The sequence below is a fragment of the Dipodomys merriami genome, unplaced genomic scaffold, assembly GCF_024711535.1.
Source record: "Dipodomys merriami isolate MVZ:Mamm:240054 unplaced genomic scaffold, mDipMer1.0.p SCAF_69, whole genome shotgun sequence".
NCBI classification, from domain to species: domain Eukaryota; kingdom Metazoa; phylum Chordata; class Mammalia; order Rodentia; family Heteromyidae; genus Dipodomys; species Dipodomys merriami.
In genome coordinates, this window is record NW_027206279.1 from 1060323 (window position 1) to 1076940 (window position 16618).

Sequence of the window (16618 nt, forward strand, 5' to 3'; positions counted from 1 at the left end):
ATTCAGGCCCCCGGCAAAAAAAGTGAGAGAATCCTAACAATTCTAACTCTGAAAGTAAAATAGGGGTTCAGAGGTAAGCAAGGCTAAGATCAAAGGCTGGATGAAAATAGCATGCCAGCTGGCAGCATTAAAAAACAAAAGGAACATTAAGTTGCTGCTATTAGAAAGGTAAGGATTTTCCACTTCTTCAGATATAAATATAGTCAACACCCATTCCCTGATAAGTCCTGACAATCTTGCTGTATACTCTTTGTGGCAAAATCGAAATCAAATTATAGTCATGTGAAAGAAAGAAGGTGTTTAAATTATGTTATTTGAAGAAAAATAGATGGGGCTGGAGATAATTCTGTGAAACAAAATAAGACTCAGAAAAACAGGTATCACATTTTTTTTCTCATATATGGGGAATCTAGATTCTGGAAATCAAAGCAAAACAAAAACAAGGACAAGTATAACAGAGGGACGGTTTGGTGCAGTCGGGGAGCAGGCAGGGGGGTTGAGTATGATCCATGCATGTACACAGAAGAAACACACTGACACTGCTCTAAAAAGGAGTGGAGGGTAATAAAGAGTCATAGAAGAATGCGCATGGGATCAAAGTAAGTTATGTGTGCACGGAACATCAGCATGCAAAGAAAGAAGGCACTGGGAAAGGGATTCTCAGCTGTGGATTTCTTCAGGCTGTTTAGTAAATAGATTAAATCTGATGGTATTCTTATAGCTATCAAGGAGAAAGGAGAATTACTCCGCAGCATCCCCGAGGACAGGAACAGATGCTGTTATCAACCATCAGTCAGCTTTCAAGCCGGGAATCTCAATAGTCACAGAGTTCCAGTGCCGAAAGGAAATAATCAACCTGAAGGGCAAAATGACCCATTGTTCTTCAGATAACTTCTGAGTATTAATTCAGAAACACTGTAGCAGGGAAGAGGCCCTAGACTGAGCTGCTTTGCTCAAGGAAATGGGAATCGTTATTTCTGTGGGTTAAAAAAAAATCCAAAACTTCTCCAGGCCACTCCAGGCTCAGGAAACCTACAGATCTAATGATGCCGAATGTTTGGGTCAGGTTGGTTTTTTAAATCACGTAATTGGGTTGCTAGGGGTGGGAGTGGGGATGGGAGGAACATCTTCAAGGGGGTGTTTGTGCCCTACTTTGTATGGTGACAATCTTAATATTCCTTCTCTCATTTTTTTCCCACCTAGGCAAGGAAAGATTTTTCTCAGATACCTGGAAGTCTCTCCTCAACTGTCCTGTATCTTTTCTTTCTTCTTTTCTTTTTTTTTTGTCAGTTGTGGGGCCTGAACTCTGGGCCTGGGCGCTGTCCCTCAGCTCTTCAGCTCAAGGTTAGTGCTCTACTACTTGAGCCACAGCACTGCTTCTGGCTTTTTCTGCTTATGTGGTGCTGAGGAATCGAACCCAGGGCCTCATGCATGCAAGGCAAGCACTCTACCACTGAGCCACCTTCCCAGCCCCCCATATCTTATTGTAGTGAAACGTCCAGTTATATGTATTTGCGATAAAGATAATGTATTTACAATACATTGCAGGGGAATTGTGAGATGCCAATATACTTTGAAAACTAAAACTTCAGTGACCAAGCTCCTGTTCACCACTTCATCTCTCAATGGGGGGAATGAGACTCATTTAGAGCTCATCTCTACTAACTCTTGGGCTTCTTCAGCCAACACCGTGTTCAACACTGGCACATCCCAACCGTTCTGAGTGGACCCACCCAGAGCCACTGCCGAGGAAGCAGCCGCGTGATGGAGATCATTAATCTTCGGGCAATGACACAGATTTCTCTGCAGTGGGTGCTGAAGGGGCATTTTCCGCAGAGACCCAGATGCCTGCACCTCTGCACCTGATACGCTGCGTTGGCCTTGGCACCGCAGGGCCCCCAACACTTTAGCGAGGGCTTTTTAGACATGATTTGCAAATATTCCTTAATTAATCCCCACCAATGCTCTGCTGGAGACGGAGAGGTAATTTCGTTCTTACAGTAACAATGAAAATTCTTACTTGGAAATTGATTCAAAACGTTCTAGGGGAAGATCTAAACCCAGAGCTGATGCTTGATTGAGAAGACAGAACTTGGAACAGATTTAGGGTAATGGGTTAACTCTGGCATCCAAGAAAAGGTGAACAAATCCTGTCTTTTTTTTTTTTTTTTTGTCAGTCGTGGGGCTTGAACTCTGGGCCTGGGCGCTGTCCCTCAGCTCTTCAGCTCAAGGCGAGCGCTCTACCACTTGAGCTACAGCACCACTTCTGGTTTTCTGGTGGTTAATTGGAGATAGGAGTCTCATGGTCTTTCTTGCCCGGGCTGGCTTTGAACCGCGATCCTCAGATCTCAGCCTCCTGAGTAGCTAGGATTACAGGCGTGAGCCACCAGCGCCCGGCTACAAATCCTGTCTTTTAAAAGCTTTCCCCACATTGTCAGAAAGAGCGAAGGCTCTGTCGTTTCTTGATTATTCAGTTTGATTCAGAAACCGAGGTGTCACCTTTGCATATCTCATTCTCCCTGTGTCTCAAACATCATAGCACAAAAGGGCATTCCCGGTTTGAAATGAAAGGCTCAAGAAGAAAAATAGGGTCAAAGCCTGTGTGATATGACTATTTTTAAAAGCCTGAGCTTGCTATGAGTTCTGGAACGGAATGCAATAACCTGTAGGTCACTGACGTTTTATTATTCTGCTCAGCAGTGTATTACCTATCTGTGAGCAAGGCCAGCATGTTTATTACATAATGTGCACGGAGCTCTGACTCTGCCTGGCTCCAAGAAATAGAATATGAAAGAAAAGTTGAATGATCTGATTTCCAAGCAAAACATACTGAGAAACTTTCTTTTATGATTTTTAAGTGGACTTCCATAAAGATAAGTAAAAAGCAAATGGACAAATTCACTGTTGATACAGAGAAAAATTTTCCCTTGCATAGAATGAGGGACAGGGAGAAATATAAACCATAGAAAATTATGTCTTCTAAGATGGAAGTTATGTGGTTTGTATACTTATAACTAGTAAACAAAAATGAAAACTCAAGTCTTGAATGCTTGCTGTGCTAAACTAATAAGGAGCCAAGAGATTAAAAACAATAAGGTTGGGAAGTCAGGACAGAAAATGACCTGTATCCCATCACATAAAGACATTGAAGTGAGCGAAAATCATGCTACCTGTGCACCAAGCAGTTTACGTGGGAGCTGTGAAATTGCAGAAAATGTCAAAATAGCTTAAAACAGCCTGGGAGGCCCAGGGCTAGAGGCATTAAAAACCCACACCTTCTTCCACACTGCTTCCCGAGCAGGTGGGATGTACGTTCCAGAGCGTTTGCATAAAGGAGGCATCCACTTGAATGTTGCCGTTTGAGATGGAGAGATGCTGCATCAGAAACAAAAAGGAGACATCCTTTTAAGCCACCAGTCCAGTTCTATCAGAGCAACTCGCGTGCATTTTCAAGGACTTCGTTAAACTGCCTGACTCTTTTCTACATAGTCTGTGGGAGACTTCTTCCTCTACCCCAGTCAGAAGCCACTTCGAAGTGGGACACTTTATTCTGGGAAGAGGAAGTGTTCAGCAACAGGGCTGACAGACACGTGTGGACTCCAACTCCTCAGTCAGACTCCAGATTCAATATGAAATTCTTTGTAGACTATAAACTCCCAAACGGGAAGAATGACTCCAGCGTTTGAAAAAGGCAAAGTAGAATCTGCCGGTGAGGTTGACAAACTGTTGGAAAGCTTAACCATGCAGCTTGGACCTCCTCTTCCTGTCAGAGAGCCCCAGCCCAGCCAGGCCCTGTGTAGGGATGCCTGCCCACGGTCATCCTCAGCTGCAAGATCTCTCCGGTGGCTGCCACCCTCCACAATGCCCGTGCACTAATACATTCAGAATTGCCTTTCTCCAACACAAAGCTGGTGTGTCTGTGTCTGTGTGTCTGTCTGTCTGTGTGTCTGTGTGTGTGTCTGTGTGTGTGTGTCTGTGTCTTGTTCTTCAGAAAGACAAACAGGGTGATAAATTCCCAGTGACGAGAGCTAGCGTGTATTATTTCCTGAGGCATTTTAGCACGCCACCAACAGTTACATCTCAGGCACCACGATTAGCTCACAGAACAGGAAAGTTAGTTGTCTCTCAAGCACACTCTGTAAAGGCATCTTTTCTTGCCCAACCTTGTAGTGGCTCATTTTCCCTTGGCCACCTTTCTCTAAAGGGAAAATTCTGAAGAGGAAAGCCGCTCACCCCACGGGGTACTTACAAGGTATCTTTCAGAGGACACACTGACAAGGATGAGGTCATCACCAATCCGAACTTTCTCCCCCTCGGACCTCTGTTTGGAAGCAGGGTGAATGGTCCACCAACAGGCTTCTCCTGCATGAAGGCCCCTTGGATTAGTCACTGTGTTCTGGAAAGCAATGTCCCTAACTCTGATGCTCGTACTTCTTAGTTCTGGTAATTGCCCTTCAAGTACACACTCATTCATATCACACACACAGAGTATATATGCACATGAATCATACTCTAGTCATAAGCAATATCCCTAATTCTGCTCCTAATATCCTACAATTCTGATGAAAACACTTGAAATACACATGCATATTCATACACCTGCACACACATTCATACTCCAGGCTTTAATCTTTATTTCCTTACAACCCTTTCAGTTGCTTTGGACTACATCTATCATTTTAATTTTCCTTAGAGCAAGACAGCGTTTGGGAAAGAGTACTGGAGGGCAGAAATCACAGTCTGAGTATTTTAATGCATATATAAAACCTTTGTTTCAAAGTCTCTCAAATCTTTGCTTGATTTTATGGGTCTACTGAACATTTAGATTTTTGTTTTTGTTTTTGTTTTTGCCAGTCATGGTGCCTGAACTCTGGACCTGGGCACTGCCCCTCAGCTCTTCAGCTCAAGGCTAGCGCTCTACCACTTGAGCCACAGTGCCACTTCCGGCTTTTTTCTTATGTGGTGCTGAGGAATCGAACCCAGGGCCTCGAGCATGCAAGGTGAGCACTCTACCACTGAGCCATCTTCCCAGCCCCTCTACTGAAAATTTAAAGCACTTTGTATTTGTGCTCTACTTTCATAAAGTGCTATAAATACATCATAGAGAGATATTTTAAAATATCAAACCTAGAAATATATAGCAAAGAAGAAACATTGGCATTTTGGAAAAAGAAAAGTAGATGGATACTCTCAGCCAAGAGAAAGCTAAGACAAGTCTGAGTAAAATCATGAAGGAGACACGAATTCAAAAGCCCGCTCTTGGTTAAATTTCCTAGGAAACGCTCTGGACCTGGAGGCAAAGGCGGCAGCAGCAGATGGGGTTGAGTGCTTTCATGTGTAGCTCAACCCCAGATCCCTTTCCTATCCTCCATCAACCACAGGTGACAGAGCATCAGAGGAACCGCAAACCACCACAGGTCTGTCAAGCGAGCAAGGGTCTTCCTGAAAACAGAATAATTAAAGCTTACATGTGGCTAACAGCAAGCCCCTGCTGCGGGTTGTGTGTGAACAAGCTATAGGAAAAGAAACTGGGGGAGGACCGAGCTGTGCCTGGGCCTGCTTTGCTCTCTCCTCCTTCTTCACAAGTATCAAGGAGGAGATGGAGTAAGTTGGGATGATGGAGGTAAAATCGAGGTGAATTACTCCAGGCCCCTCTCTACTTGTCTCCACGTGCAGTTTCTGATCAACCACAGGAGCTCAGGCTGACGCACATGTCTGCCCTGCCTGTCAGCAGAGGTTCATTCCCAGGGTGATTTTAGACAGTCAGGAAAACAAAGTATAGCATGTAAACGGTGGGACAAAGCGTGAACACATGCAGCAGTGACACTAACCAGACACTGTTAAAAATGAACCGTACAACTCGTGGGGGGTGACTTGTGTAACTGCTATACCCCTGTACGTCATCTTTACAGTAAAAGTAAATACAAAAGAAAGAAGTGCTAAAAAATAACCTCTGCTACTACCTTTCCTCCATTTCTTTATTGCTAGTTGGAATAGTTGGAATAAAACAGATCCCCTGAACACTTGAGTAGAAAGTGGTATTTCTCAATTTCTTCTCAACTTACAGAAAGAATAAAATCATGGTATTGATATGAAATAACCACAGATGATTTCCAGGTACGTGCCCCAAGACCGACGGCTGCTCCTGGCAGAGGCCAACATGCTTGCACAGCACGTGGCCCTTCACTCATTTCCCAATTTTTAGCAAAGGTCGACAACATTTGAGAAGAAATTATATTTTAAGACACGTACTTTAGCTGAAAACAACGAAACCTCAAATCAAGCTCACACCTAATCTTTACTGTAGGGAAAAGCTGACACAGCAGCGGTAGACTCGGCCTCCTTCCGTGTTACCGGGAGCGGGGATCTCCTGCGGCCCCTGAGACACCACTTCGCAAGGCACAGAGAGCAGATGCACATAGTTCGAATCCTAGGTTATTTTCCTTGATCACCTAAACACCAGACACTCTGGCTCCTTAACTTATAAACGGTCCCAGTTTTAAAACAACGCAGACTTGTGCACTGCTGTGGTGACTCGACATAGAACGCTCTTTGTACCTGGGGGGATGCTCTAACATTAGAGAGATTCCAGTTAGACCTCAGTGTGTCTTTTGGCTATTTCTTTTTCAAAGTTTCTCAGCCTCAGATGAAGTTTCATCTAACACCCTTCTAGTCAATTCATACTCTATTTGAGCCCATCTGAATCACTTTCTGTTGCCTGTAACCAAAAATCCTGATTGGTAATAGGTCAACCTCTAAATGGGTCAGAAGTTCTAGATCCAAGGCCTTTAAGGGTCAGGCTGCCATAAGCACTTCCAGTCACAGGGCACTCGACACCCCAGATTAGCAGTTTTCCCCTGGTGAACTGCAGATATTAGCTTACTGCAGAAATAGTTTACTTCATTGGGATGAAACATGACTCCATTTACCTGCTACCCATTGCTCTACCGTGTATGGAGTAACACATGGGAAATGGCCCCTGTCTTTGACACGCTGACTTGAGTATTTCTCCACACTCCATTTCTGGCTTTCTGTGTCATTAGATACCACTACGGTCACTACCATTCTGAGCGTGTTCATGGTGGCCATCAATATATTTTTTATTGTATATATACACACACATACCCACAAACACACACACACAATAAAACACAAATGACATTGAATCACAAGGGTGAGAAATTTAGGAAAAACTGCTCATCTGTTAACTTGATTCTAGTAAAGCAAATTTTAAGTGTGGGACTAGCATCACTAATGCTTTCCTAATATTTCCCAATACAATCTCAATTATTTGTCCACTTTATTTTCTTTATTTTAAGCAAGCAAAACACATTCTCCACTTACACTTCTCTACTTAGATATGGTATGCTTTGTTCACAAAAGTATGGAAGTTTAAATAAAAACATAAAATAAGTGATACTAAAGAGGCTGCTATGGATTTGTAAAATCGAGGGGGTTGACTGTTCCTGACTGACATCCAGAGACTATGTTGGAGACACTGCGCTCACCGCAGAACAAACAGGTCTGCTCCTTAACCCAGATTCTAGTTCATTACTTCACCCTTCCTTAGGCTACTTTACTTCGCTCCGTAACAGTTACTTAGCATTACTGGTTCTTATCAAGGTTGATTTTTCTACATACTTTTGGTACCAACTCTAAAATAGTTTTTGAGAGTATCAACTATGACTAAAACATCATGCTCTCCATGTTCAAGATGTCTGTTTCCCTATCCCTTTAGTTCCTTCTTGGACATTTGTATCAGTCCTCTTTGACCTGGAGAGGCTAGAATCCTAAATGAGCAACACTTCAGTGTCCTTCGCAAAAGCCCAGCACAAGAACCCACTGGGCCCACGCTCCAGGAATGGTAGGGGACTCACCTGTGGCGTGATCCCGGAGACCCACATCAAAGGCAAGTTTATCTGTCTGGGATCTCGATGTGGTCAAACACGAGAGGTACTGTGAAAAGAAAGCAAACGCGGTGACCTGGGGCTCGCACAGGGCTAAGCTACCTTCCCGTTCATTTCAGCAGCAAGCTGCGTTCACAACTCCTTCAACGTTTGCTACAATCCACTGGGAAAATGTTTTTGTTACACAAAGAGATGTGCTGCTTTGATGACCTGACGATTCAATTTGTACAACTATATGTTATGTAAGTAAATTGGGATTGTTAACGATGCTTTACTCAGCAACTTATAAATTGGAAATATAAATGGAACAAAAATGACAATAGAAGAAAGTCCAAATAAACAGTGCGTCTCTTTTATAGGATATTACGTTATTAAGAGAAGGCATGGAGAATATATAACAGCATGGATCTCTGTTTATAAAGTATTGAACCAAAAAGCCACACATAAAAATGGTACATAGTATACTTGTAGAACTAACGTGCATAAAATTTAAAATTCTGAGCACTGGATTAAAAAAAAATATCCCAGAGCTGGAAAGGTGGCTCAGTGGTAGAGCGCTCGCCTAGCATGCATGAAGCCCTGGGTTTGATTCCTCGGTACCACATAAACAGAAAATGCTAGATGTGGCCTAGATGTGGCACTGTGGCTCAAGTGGTAGAGTGCTAGCCTTGAGCAAAAGAAGCTCAGAGTCAGGGCCCAGACCCTGAGTTGAAGCCCCAGAGTGACAGAAGTGTGTGTCTGGATACTGCAGTGTTGGGGGAGGCAGGAATAGCATTGTTAACCTACTTATATTTATTACTTTATGTATCTCCTGAACTTGAAGAAGGTAGAGAATTATTGTCTTGTGTAAAGTCATATTTTATAAGCTGTATTCCCAGAATTGCTCTTGAAAGGAATCAGCCAGTGTAGAGTTTATGAGTGAAAATTTGAAGACTGAGATTACTGGTAAATAGTACAAACATTCATGTCTGTACTAGATGTTTGCCTGAGTTTTCAAAGCTGTGACAAGTATGGTGATGGTGGTGATGATGGTGGTGATGGTGGTGGTGATGGTGGTGATGGTGATGGTGGTGATGTGGTGGTGATGGTGGTGATAGTGATGGTGATGGTGGTGGTGATGGTGGTGGTGATGGTGGTGGTGATGGTGGTGATGATGGTGGTGATGGTGGTAGTGATGGTGGTGATGGTGATGACGATGGTGTTGATGGTGGTGGTATGTGTCCGTGTGTGTGCCTACCATGAGGCTTTCATTCCAGTCCTGGGGTTTTTCCTCTTAGGGCTGGCACTCTACCACTTGAGCCATAGCTCTACTCCTTTTTTAGTGGATAATTGGAATTAGTGACTTTCAGTGGCTCATTGTGGACTTTCCCTGCCCAAGTTGGCTTTGACCCACGGTCCTTCGGACCACAGACTCTGCCAGGGTACAAAGCTTCCTGCACAATGTGGCCACAAGTCCTGTCGTACACTTGGCCATGTTTGTTCTTGTGCCATGAATGGCCAAAACAAAGGAATGTTCAAGCTGAAAGGTCAACTTCTCACCTGTGCTCAGAAAAAAAAAGCTGCAGTGAATTACTTAATAGTCAGCTGACCCCACTGCCTTGCCAGCACAGGCTCTGAGAAGAACTCGGCTGAGACTGCAGGTGCGATGTGTGGAAGCGAAGTTTGACTTCGTGTGTCCGTTTTCCACCAGGGCCAGCAAAAGACACAGTGAAAATGAGACACTTAGAAACTAAGACTGGATGTTAGGAGTCTGTTGTGAGAGTGTACTACTTTTAACAAACACTCTCTGCCGATATGCTATACCTAAGGTTTTGCCACTTGTATTTATCTCTGAAGTTGCGTTATTTTTCAGGGTACAGTGAGCTGTCACCATTCTTGTGACGTTGGCTCTAAACCCTCGATGTGTTCCTGCTTCAGCCTTGTTGCCTTGCTCTGGACTCGCGTAGCACCTCGTGTTCTCCTGGATGATGGGCCTGAACGCCATTTGTTTGGCTTCTCTTTCATGCACACTGAAGGGATCCGTGGCTCCATGGTTGATCAGCTAATCCAACAGTATTTACCAAGCATCTATACACCCAAGCCCGGTGCTCACTGGCTTGGGCTTAGGTCTCGTGGAGTGGGTGCTTAGCGGATTTTAAGCAAACACCAACCCCTGAAGATCGAGGTAAGTGCTGTGAAGGCCATCCTGGAACAGTGTACACGTTGGATGGCAATACTGAATTGGAGCTGCTGATTTCCTGCACTGCTCCTCTTCTCCACCCCGCCCCCCTTCTCGGTATCCCGAATGCTTACCATGCCACTGAAGGAGTGCCGCAGGAGAATTGCATGGCCATAGAGCAGGGTCCTGTGGCCGCCCCCTTGTGCTGCCTGTGGGGACAAGGAGGACAGAGGTCAGCATGCACCAGCCATGGCTGTCCTGACAGCAAAGCAGCACAGAGATGCCAGGGGACAGACGCCAAGGAAACGACTCATGGCAAGCCCCCACGAATTCCATTCCAGAAGCAAGTGTCTGGCTAATGCACAGGAGACCAGGACCAGAGCCATGCAATGTCATAGGCAAAGGGCGCAGGGCCGCGCCTCTTCCCAGAATGGCCGCAGAACCCCAGAGCCGTTCTACCAGAAGCATGTAAATGAGAAAGGAGCTGCTGGCTTACCTTCCTTTGAAACTTCTCAGAAGCATTCAGAGTGGGAAAGAGAAACAAAGGTGATGCAACTGCAGCCTGGAGACAGAAGGAGCTTGGAGGCCCCCGGCAGCTCTGGAGCTTGGAGGCCAGGCCCCCGGCAGCTCTGGGTCTTGGAGGCCAGGCCCCCGGCAGCTCCGGGTCTTGGAGGCCAGGCCCTGGCAGCTCCGGGGTCCTGCAGTCTCTTGCTTCCCCTTGTAGCACTGTGCTGTCAACTCTAGCATTTGTGTTCAACTCAAAGACTCCTTTCTACACATCTCACCTACAAGGGGTGGCTGTGAAGTCCAGGAAGCGTACGGGTAACGGGTGGTCTCCATTGGGAGACCACCGGGTGGCTCTTGGGTCTCCCCAGCGGCTCCACTGTGGCCGTTTGGGTAGCAGCCCCGACCGTGGAGGAGGAGGCATGGAAGGAAGAGACCGCCCAGCGTGGAGCCACTGGAAGATGAAAAGTCACTGTCTTGTGCCAAGTCAACCTCCCAGGCTTTACTTCTGCTTATGTGGTGCTGAGGAATGGAACCCAGGGCCACAGGCATGCAAGGCAAGCGCTCTACCACTGAGCCACCTTCCCAGCCCTACTTCTGTAGCATACTCTCTCCTGCTTTGTCTTGCGCCTGGTCTGACCCCCACTTTGCTGTGCTGAACTGAGCAGCACAGGAAGTGCAGGTAGGCGGTGTGGGCGGCGGAGCCCGCAGACAGTGCAGTCTTTGGCACCCACATTCCTGGCCTGAGCAGCACATCATCGCGCAGGCCCATCTACAGAGGCAACACGTTTGATTTAGGAGGTAAAGAGCCCAGGCTTGGTCCTCCCTAAACACACAGAGACGTGAGAACCTGAGAAACAATGTCAAATAAACTCCGGTATTCTCTGGAAGGTCAAGGGCAGTTTTTAGGAAACCCATTTCAAGCTGAGCGGGAGGCCCACGGGGCAGTGTGAGGTTTTGCCATCTTTGGCACCTCCTCTCCAGCCACCGCAAATCGGTTGGCAGGGAGAGGAGTAAAGGTCTCAGTAACAAGGCCACAAGTATCCTGAATTCAACACCATTTGGATGAATAGAATCACTCCGTCAAAGAGACGGCTTTTCATATCATAAAATGAGCCTACAGAGAAAAAAGATAAATGTGGTACCATGTTCTAAAAAGCTGATAACTAACTATAAATGTGCCGTGCCTTTCCCCTGACAGCTACAGAGATATTTAAATGTTCTTCAGATTTGAATATCATGCAGGAATTACAATGCTCTTTCCAGTAATTCTGAATTTCTTAAAATCGTCTGCATTACCTTTAGCTTCTGTATTTACTCATGTGCTAACATCTTTACAGCTAGTCAATAACTTGCACATTTTGTCAATCTGACTGAAATCGTGCTGTGCACCTGTGCTCTTACAAGTCAGCACAGACCCACACTGGACAACGGACCGCCACAGGTCTCCTCAGTGGGCTATGGCCCCTCCGCTCCCCAGGTCTTTGGCTTCCTCTCAGGTCTGTAGGCTAGCTAGCCCTAGACACTAACACGGAGGAGCTTGGCTCCTCTCCTCTGCACTTCTAGAAGCATCTCAGAAGCTTACTGTCCTTACAAGTGCAAAGTCCTCTGATACCCTGCATTGGGAGTTGGAGAACTTTCTCTGAAAGGCTGGGTAGCAAATATCCATCTACCAATAGCCTGTACACTGTGGCCATGCCGGACCTCCTGTTACTGCCGGCAAGTGTGTCCCTGTCACAGGGCCGTCTGTGTCTGTTTCCTGCTGCCCAGAGCGCTCTTCCCCCAGTACCCTCACAGCTAACCTTTACCCTTTATTTATATCACTTCTGCGCTTCCACATTTCATTAGAGAAGTCTTCCCTACTAACCCTTTGAAAGAGAACCGCCGCTCTTAGCCTATTCATCTGTTCCTGCTTTGTTTTATAGAATTTATTAGTTGATGTGAATCCATATGATTTTCTATATGTATCATCTTCCTTTCCTGGAAGTTCAATGAGCAGTCAGGGCATGCCAGGCTGCTTCTCATTTTATTTTTATCAGGGCCTGGCATGGAGGAGGAAATGTAATCACCCGGCTTTTCCTAAGAGGATGAATAAATACCGGGATAACGTGATCTGTTTCCATTTTTCTGAGAGGAAAGAGGAGGTCTAAGGGACGTAAGGAATTTCCCGTGGTTGGCTCCTACGCTGTGAGTTGGAGCTGAACTTGGAGCGAACTACACGTTCTACTACTGTTGTCATTGTTTGGCATGAGTTCTGGAGTGGCATTTTAGGAAGGATGTGGCAGGGCACGTGGAAGGAAGAGAGTGGGAATCTGCTCTCGGTGGGGGTGGGTCCGGGTCTCGGCCATGACCTTCTCAGGATGGGAGTCCTGTCCCGGCCATGGCTGACCCTGGCTGTCATCGCTGGCAGAATGACGGTACCTGGTGCTGTGTGCTGGATGGGGAGGCCAGGGAAAACCTGGTCAAGATGTTGATGTCATGTCCAGAGGACAGGTGTCATTAATTCTATCATCTCACCTGAAATTTCAAGATTAATTTCCATCACCGGCATTTCTTGGTTGGAACTCAGGGCCTGGTGCCTGCGAACATGCACTCTGCCACTTGAAGCACGCTCTATCCCTGTTTGCTTTCGTGGTTTTCCAGATGCTGGGGCCTACCTTAGACTGTGAGTTTTCTGTCTACACCTGTCTTGTGCAGGAATGACAGGTGTGGAGTTGGCTACAGACCCACCCCATATCAGGCTGTTCTTTAAGATGGCATCGTACTTTGAGCAATGGCTGAGTTCAAACCACGATCCTGGGATTTCAGGAATACGCCACCATGCTCAGCTTCCTAACATTTCTTCCTGTAGTTCCCAGAGGACAGACACACTTTGCCAGAGGGTAAATTCCCTCCAGCCACGCATAAACGCGTCAGGACAGAGACTTCAGAGCCATCTCGCTTTATGAGGTGCTGTGCAGTAAGAAGCATGCAGTGTTCCCAGGAGCGCTCCTGCTGAATCAAATGTGACCACCTCAGCTTAGAGACCATGCTTCCTGCCTCTGTTCTACTCTTACGCCATCAAAGAAAGAGGAAAAATAAAGTCTAAGGTCCTAGAACATGAAGAGGGCCCTTCACATGGCCCAGGGATTTTTTCCTTTCCTGTCATACAAGTGATAAACAATAATCCTGCCTTATAAAGAACACTTAGAGCCAGGCGCTGGTGGCTCACGCCTGTCATCCCAGCTACTCAGGAGGCTGAGATCTGAGGATCTCGGTTCAAAGCCAGCCCAGAGGAAAGTCTGTGAAACTCTTATCTCCAATAAACCACCAGAAAACCGTAAGTGGCGCTGTAGCTTGAGTGGTAGAGCACTCGCCTTGAGCTGAAGAGCTGAGGGACAGCGCCCAGGCCCAGAGTTCAAGCCCCACGACTGACCAAAAAAAAAGAAAAGAACACTTAGAAGTAGAAAAAATATCAAGTAGTATGTTCAGTTAGAAGAAAATAATGAACATTCAATTTATTGTTGTCACAAAATATTAAATTTACTTTGGTGAGTGTAACTTTTATAATAAAACACTACTGCATAAAATAAATTTTGATTTGGTAAAATAAAGGGGTATAATTTATCACAAAAGGAGAAATGTAAATGCTTATTCTCCTAAATTCATTTCTAAATTACTGGTTTTAATTAAAATTACAATAGAATATTTTGAGATTCAATAAACTGCTGTTCAAATTTTCAGGAAATGCAAGGAAGAAAAGGAACTGAGTTTTAAGAAATACTGTGATGCAAAATTAGTTCACTCTGGTGTGGATTCCAAAGGAGGGAGCAGAAGATGGCCAGTTCATAAGTCTCTAGATACGATGCGTACCCTGGTTTTCAGTTCAATAGCGCCTCAGGGGAGGAGGAGACACTGAGCACTGTGTGCGTGTGTGCGTGTGCGTGTATGTGTGTGTGTGCACGCGTGTGTGGTGTGTGTATGTGTGTGTGTGGTGTGTATGTGTGTGTGCATGCATGTGTATATGTGTGCGTGTGTGTGGTGTGTGTGCATGTGTGTATGTGTGTGTGCGTGTATGTGTGAATGTGTGTATGTGTGTGCGTGTGTGTCTGTGTATGTATGTGTGTATGTGCGTGTGTGTGTGTGTGTATGTGTATGTGTGCGCGTGTGTGTATGTATGTGTGTGTTGGGGGGGCACACCAGAAAAGCATTCAATAAAAGCCACAAGAAACAAGAAGATAAGAATATCAGATTCAGCATGGAGAAAGTTGAATATTTCATTTTAAAATTAAATAATAGAACAACTAGCATATAACAGAGTAATCTACATCCTCTGCAAACCTAATACTTATCCATACTTTGAAATACCAAATACAGTCAAAGGAAGCAAAGATGACCAGGATTAGACCCCAATAACTCAACGTTCACAACCATGGAAACAGTGGCATTTCATGGACCGACCACAAAGAGATTTTGTCTCTCTCTGACACAAGGGTTAGTATCTCATCCAGATGTGTGAAAAAAATAATCAAGCCGCAACTGAAGAAGCAGGAAAGCATATGCACTAATGCTTCATACTGGAATAAAACTGAAACACATGGAAGCAATTTTATCTCTTGGTAATGGCAGGAATAACAAAGGGACTTGGATATATCATTTTACATCTATATAACGTGCAAATACGGAGGGAAGCCCGCTGTCAGAGCTGTGGCTGATGTGAGCTAGCGTAGAGGGCCCTGAGCACCATGCTCTCCAAAGCAAGAGTGAGAAAAGTCATAAAAGGGGTCCACAGCCTTTGCTTAGCATATGTATACAGCGGCGATAAGAGCACTGTAACAGGCCCAACAAAACAAAGTGCCTGGAAAGGACCTGAGTCCACAGAACTTATTGTCTAGTAAATCACAGGAGCACTTCCCACTTTCTGTTCTGCAGCCATTAAAGTCTGCAGTCTCGGAGCTGCGCGCAAACAGAAAAATGTTTATGATCTGCCACTGTGGAGAGGGTAGACTACAAAATGTCCTCAACCACTGTTAACTGCAGACGCCAGTACGAGAGGGAACCTATCAAAACGAAATGGCGTCTCGGACAGCTGCAGAACCACTCGCCTTTAACACCATTCTTGTGCCATCATCTCAATAAAAGGCAAATGTCTGTGTACGGGGGATGCACGCTGTGTCATCGTTTGACTATTGTGTCTGTTAGTTAAACCCTCAGTTGCTCAAGGGCAGTTCATTCGCCAGGATCCTCAGTGCCGTGGCCCCTGAGGGCAGACAGACCTGCTTTCTAGCTGCTTCCTGTGAGATTCCAGGGCTGCCTGAAACCCCCAGAGACAGCTTCTCTGCGGGACTGTGCAGGCCCTCTGTACTGCACCCACAGGACAAGCTCCGGAGTCCACAGGAGGATCCTGTGACACAGGGCTTCACGCCCTACGGCGCCTCTGACAGCCCCTGTCAATCTCTAGCTCCTGGCTCTTGTTGGGTACTTTGCCCCAACAGGCTGGGTGACCAGCTACTCCTGGTTGAACTCTGAAGACTTTACTCAAGCAAACGACTTCCCTAGAAGGGTGAGCAGTGAGGCGGGCAGGGCCTCTGAGTCCATCCAGCAGCGAAGGTGCTCACGGGCTTTCCCAGCAGGCCTTGAGCTGTCAATACCTGGTAACAGGTAACTTCTCTCTCATCGCACTAAAGCTGGCACTTTCTCTGAGCACACTGGAGTTCAGGAAGCAGAGTCTGGGGCAGGAGGAGTGCGCACACAGACCCACTGAGCTGTCATTGGGAGGCAGAGCCAGTGAATGAGACAGGAATTCAGGGGGTTCAGGCAGCCCTCCTAACTCCCTGAAAGTCCACGTGAAACCTGGCAGGGTCCAGTGCGGGATGGGCCTTGGCTCTTCGGAGCGTTTGTATCAGACACTCCATTCTACTACAAACCGCCGGAGCCTCCATTTTCTGGGCTGGACAGAGATACCTTTTACTTTCCAAACTCTCTGCTGTGGGGTATAAAAAAGTGACATGAATGAAAGGTGTCAAGGATAAAAGACCAGTCTGTTGACACCTTGACTTTCTACTCAATG

The 16618-nt window shown here is 45.9% G+C and overlaps 1 protein-coding gene across 1 annotated transcript in view; it reads right to left on the bottom strand.

Moving 5' to 3' along the window:
- Ryr3 (ryanodine receptor 3) overlaps positions 1-16618 on the bottom strand; it is a 348483-nt gene that overhangs the window by 210331 nt on the left and 121534 nt on the right. The window contains exons 4-7 of the mRNA XM_070005709.1: positions 10200-10274; positions 7878-7956; positions 4250-4362; positions 3276-3375 (exon numbers count right to left, since the gene is read on the bottom strand). Of these exons, the coding sequence (XP_069861810.1) occupies positions 3276-3375; positions 4250-4362; positions 7878-7956; positions 10200-10274 (367 nt within the window). The remainder of the gene's footprint in view (positions 1-3275; positions 3376-4249; positions 4363-7877; positions 7957-10199; positions 10275-16618) is intronic.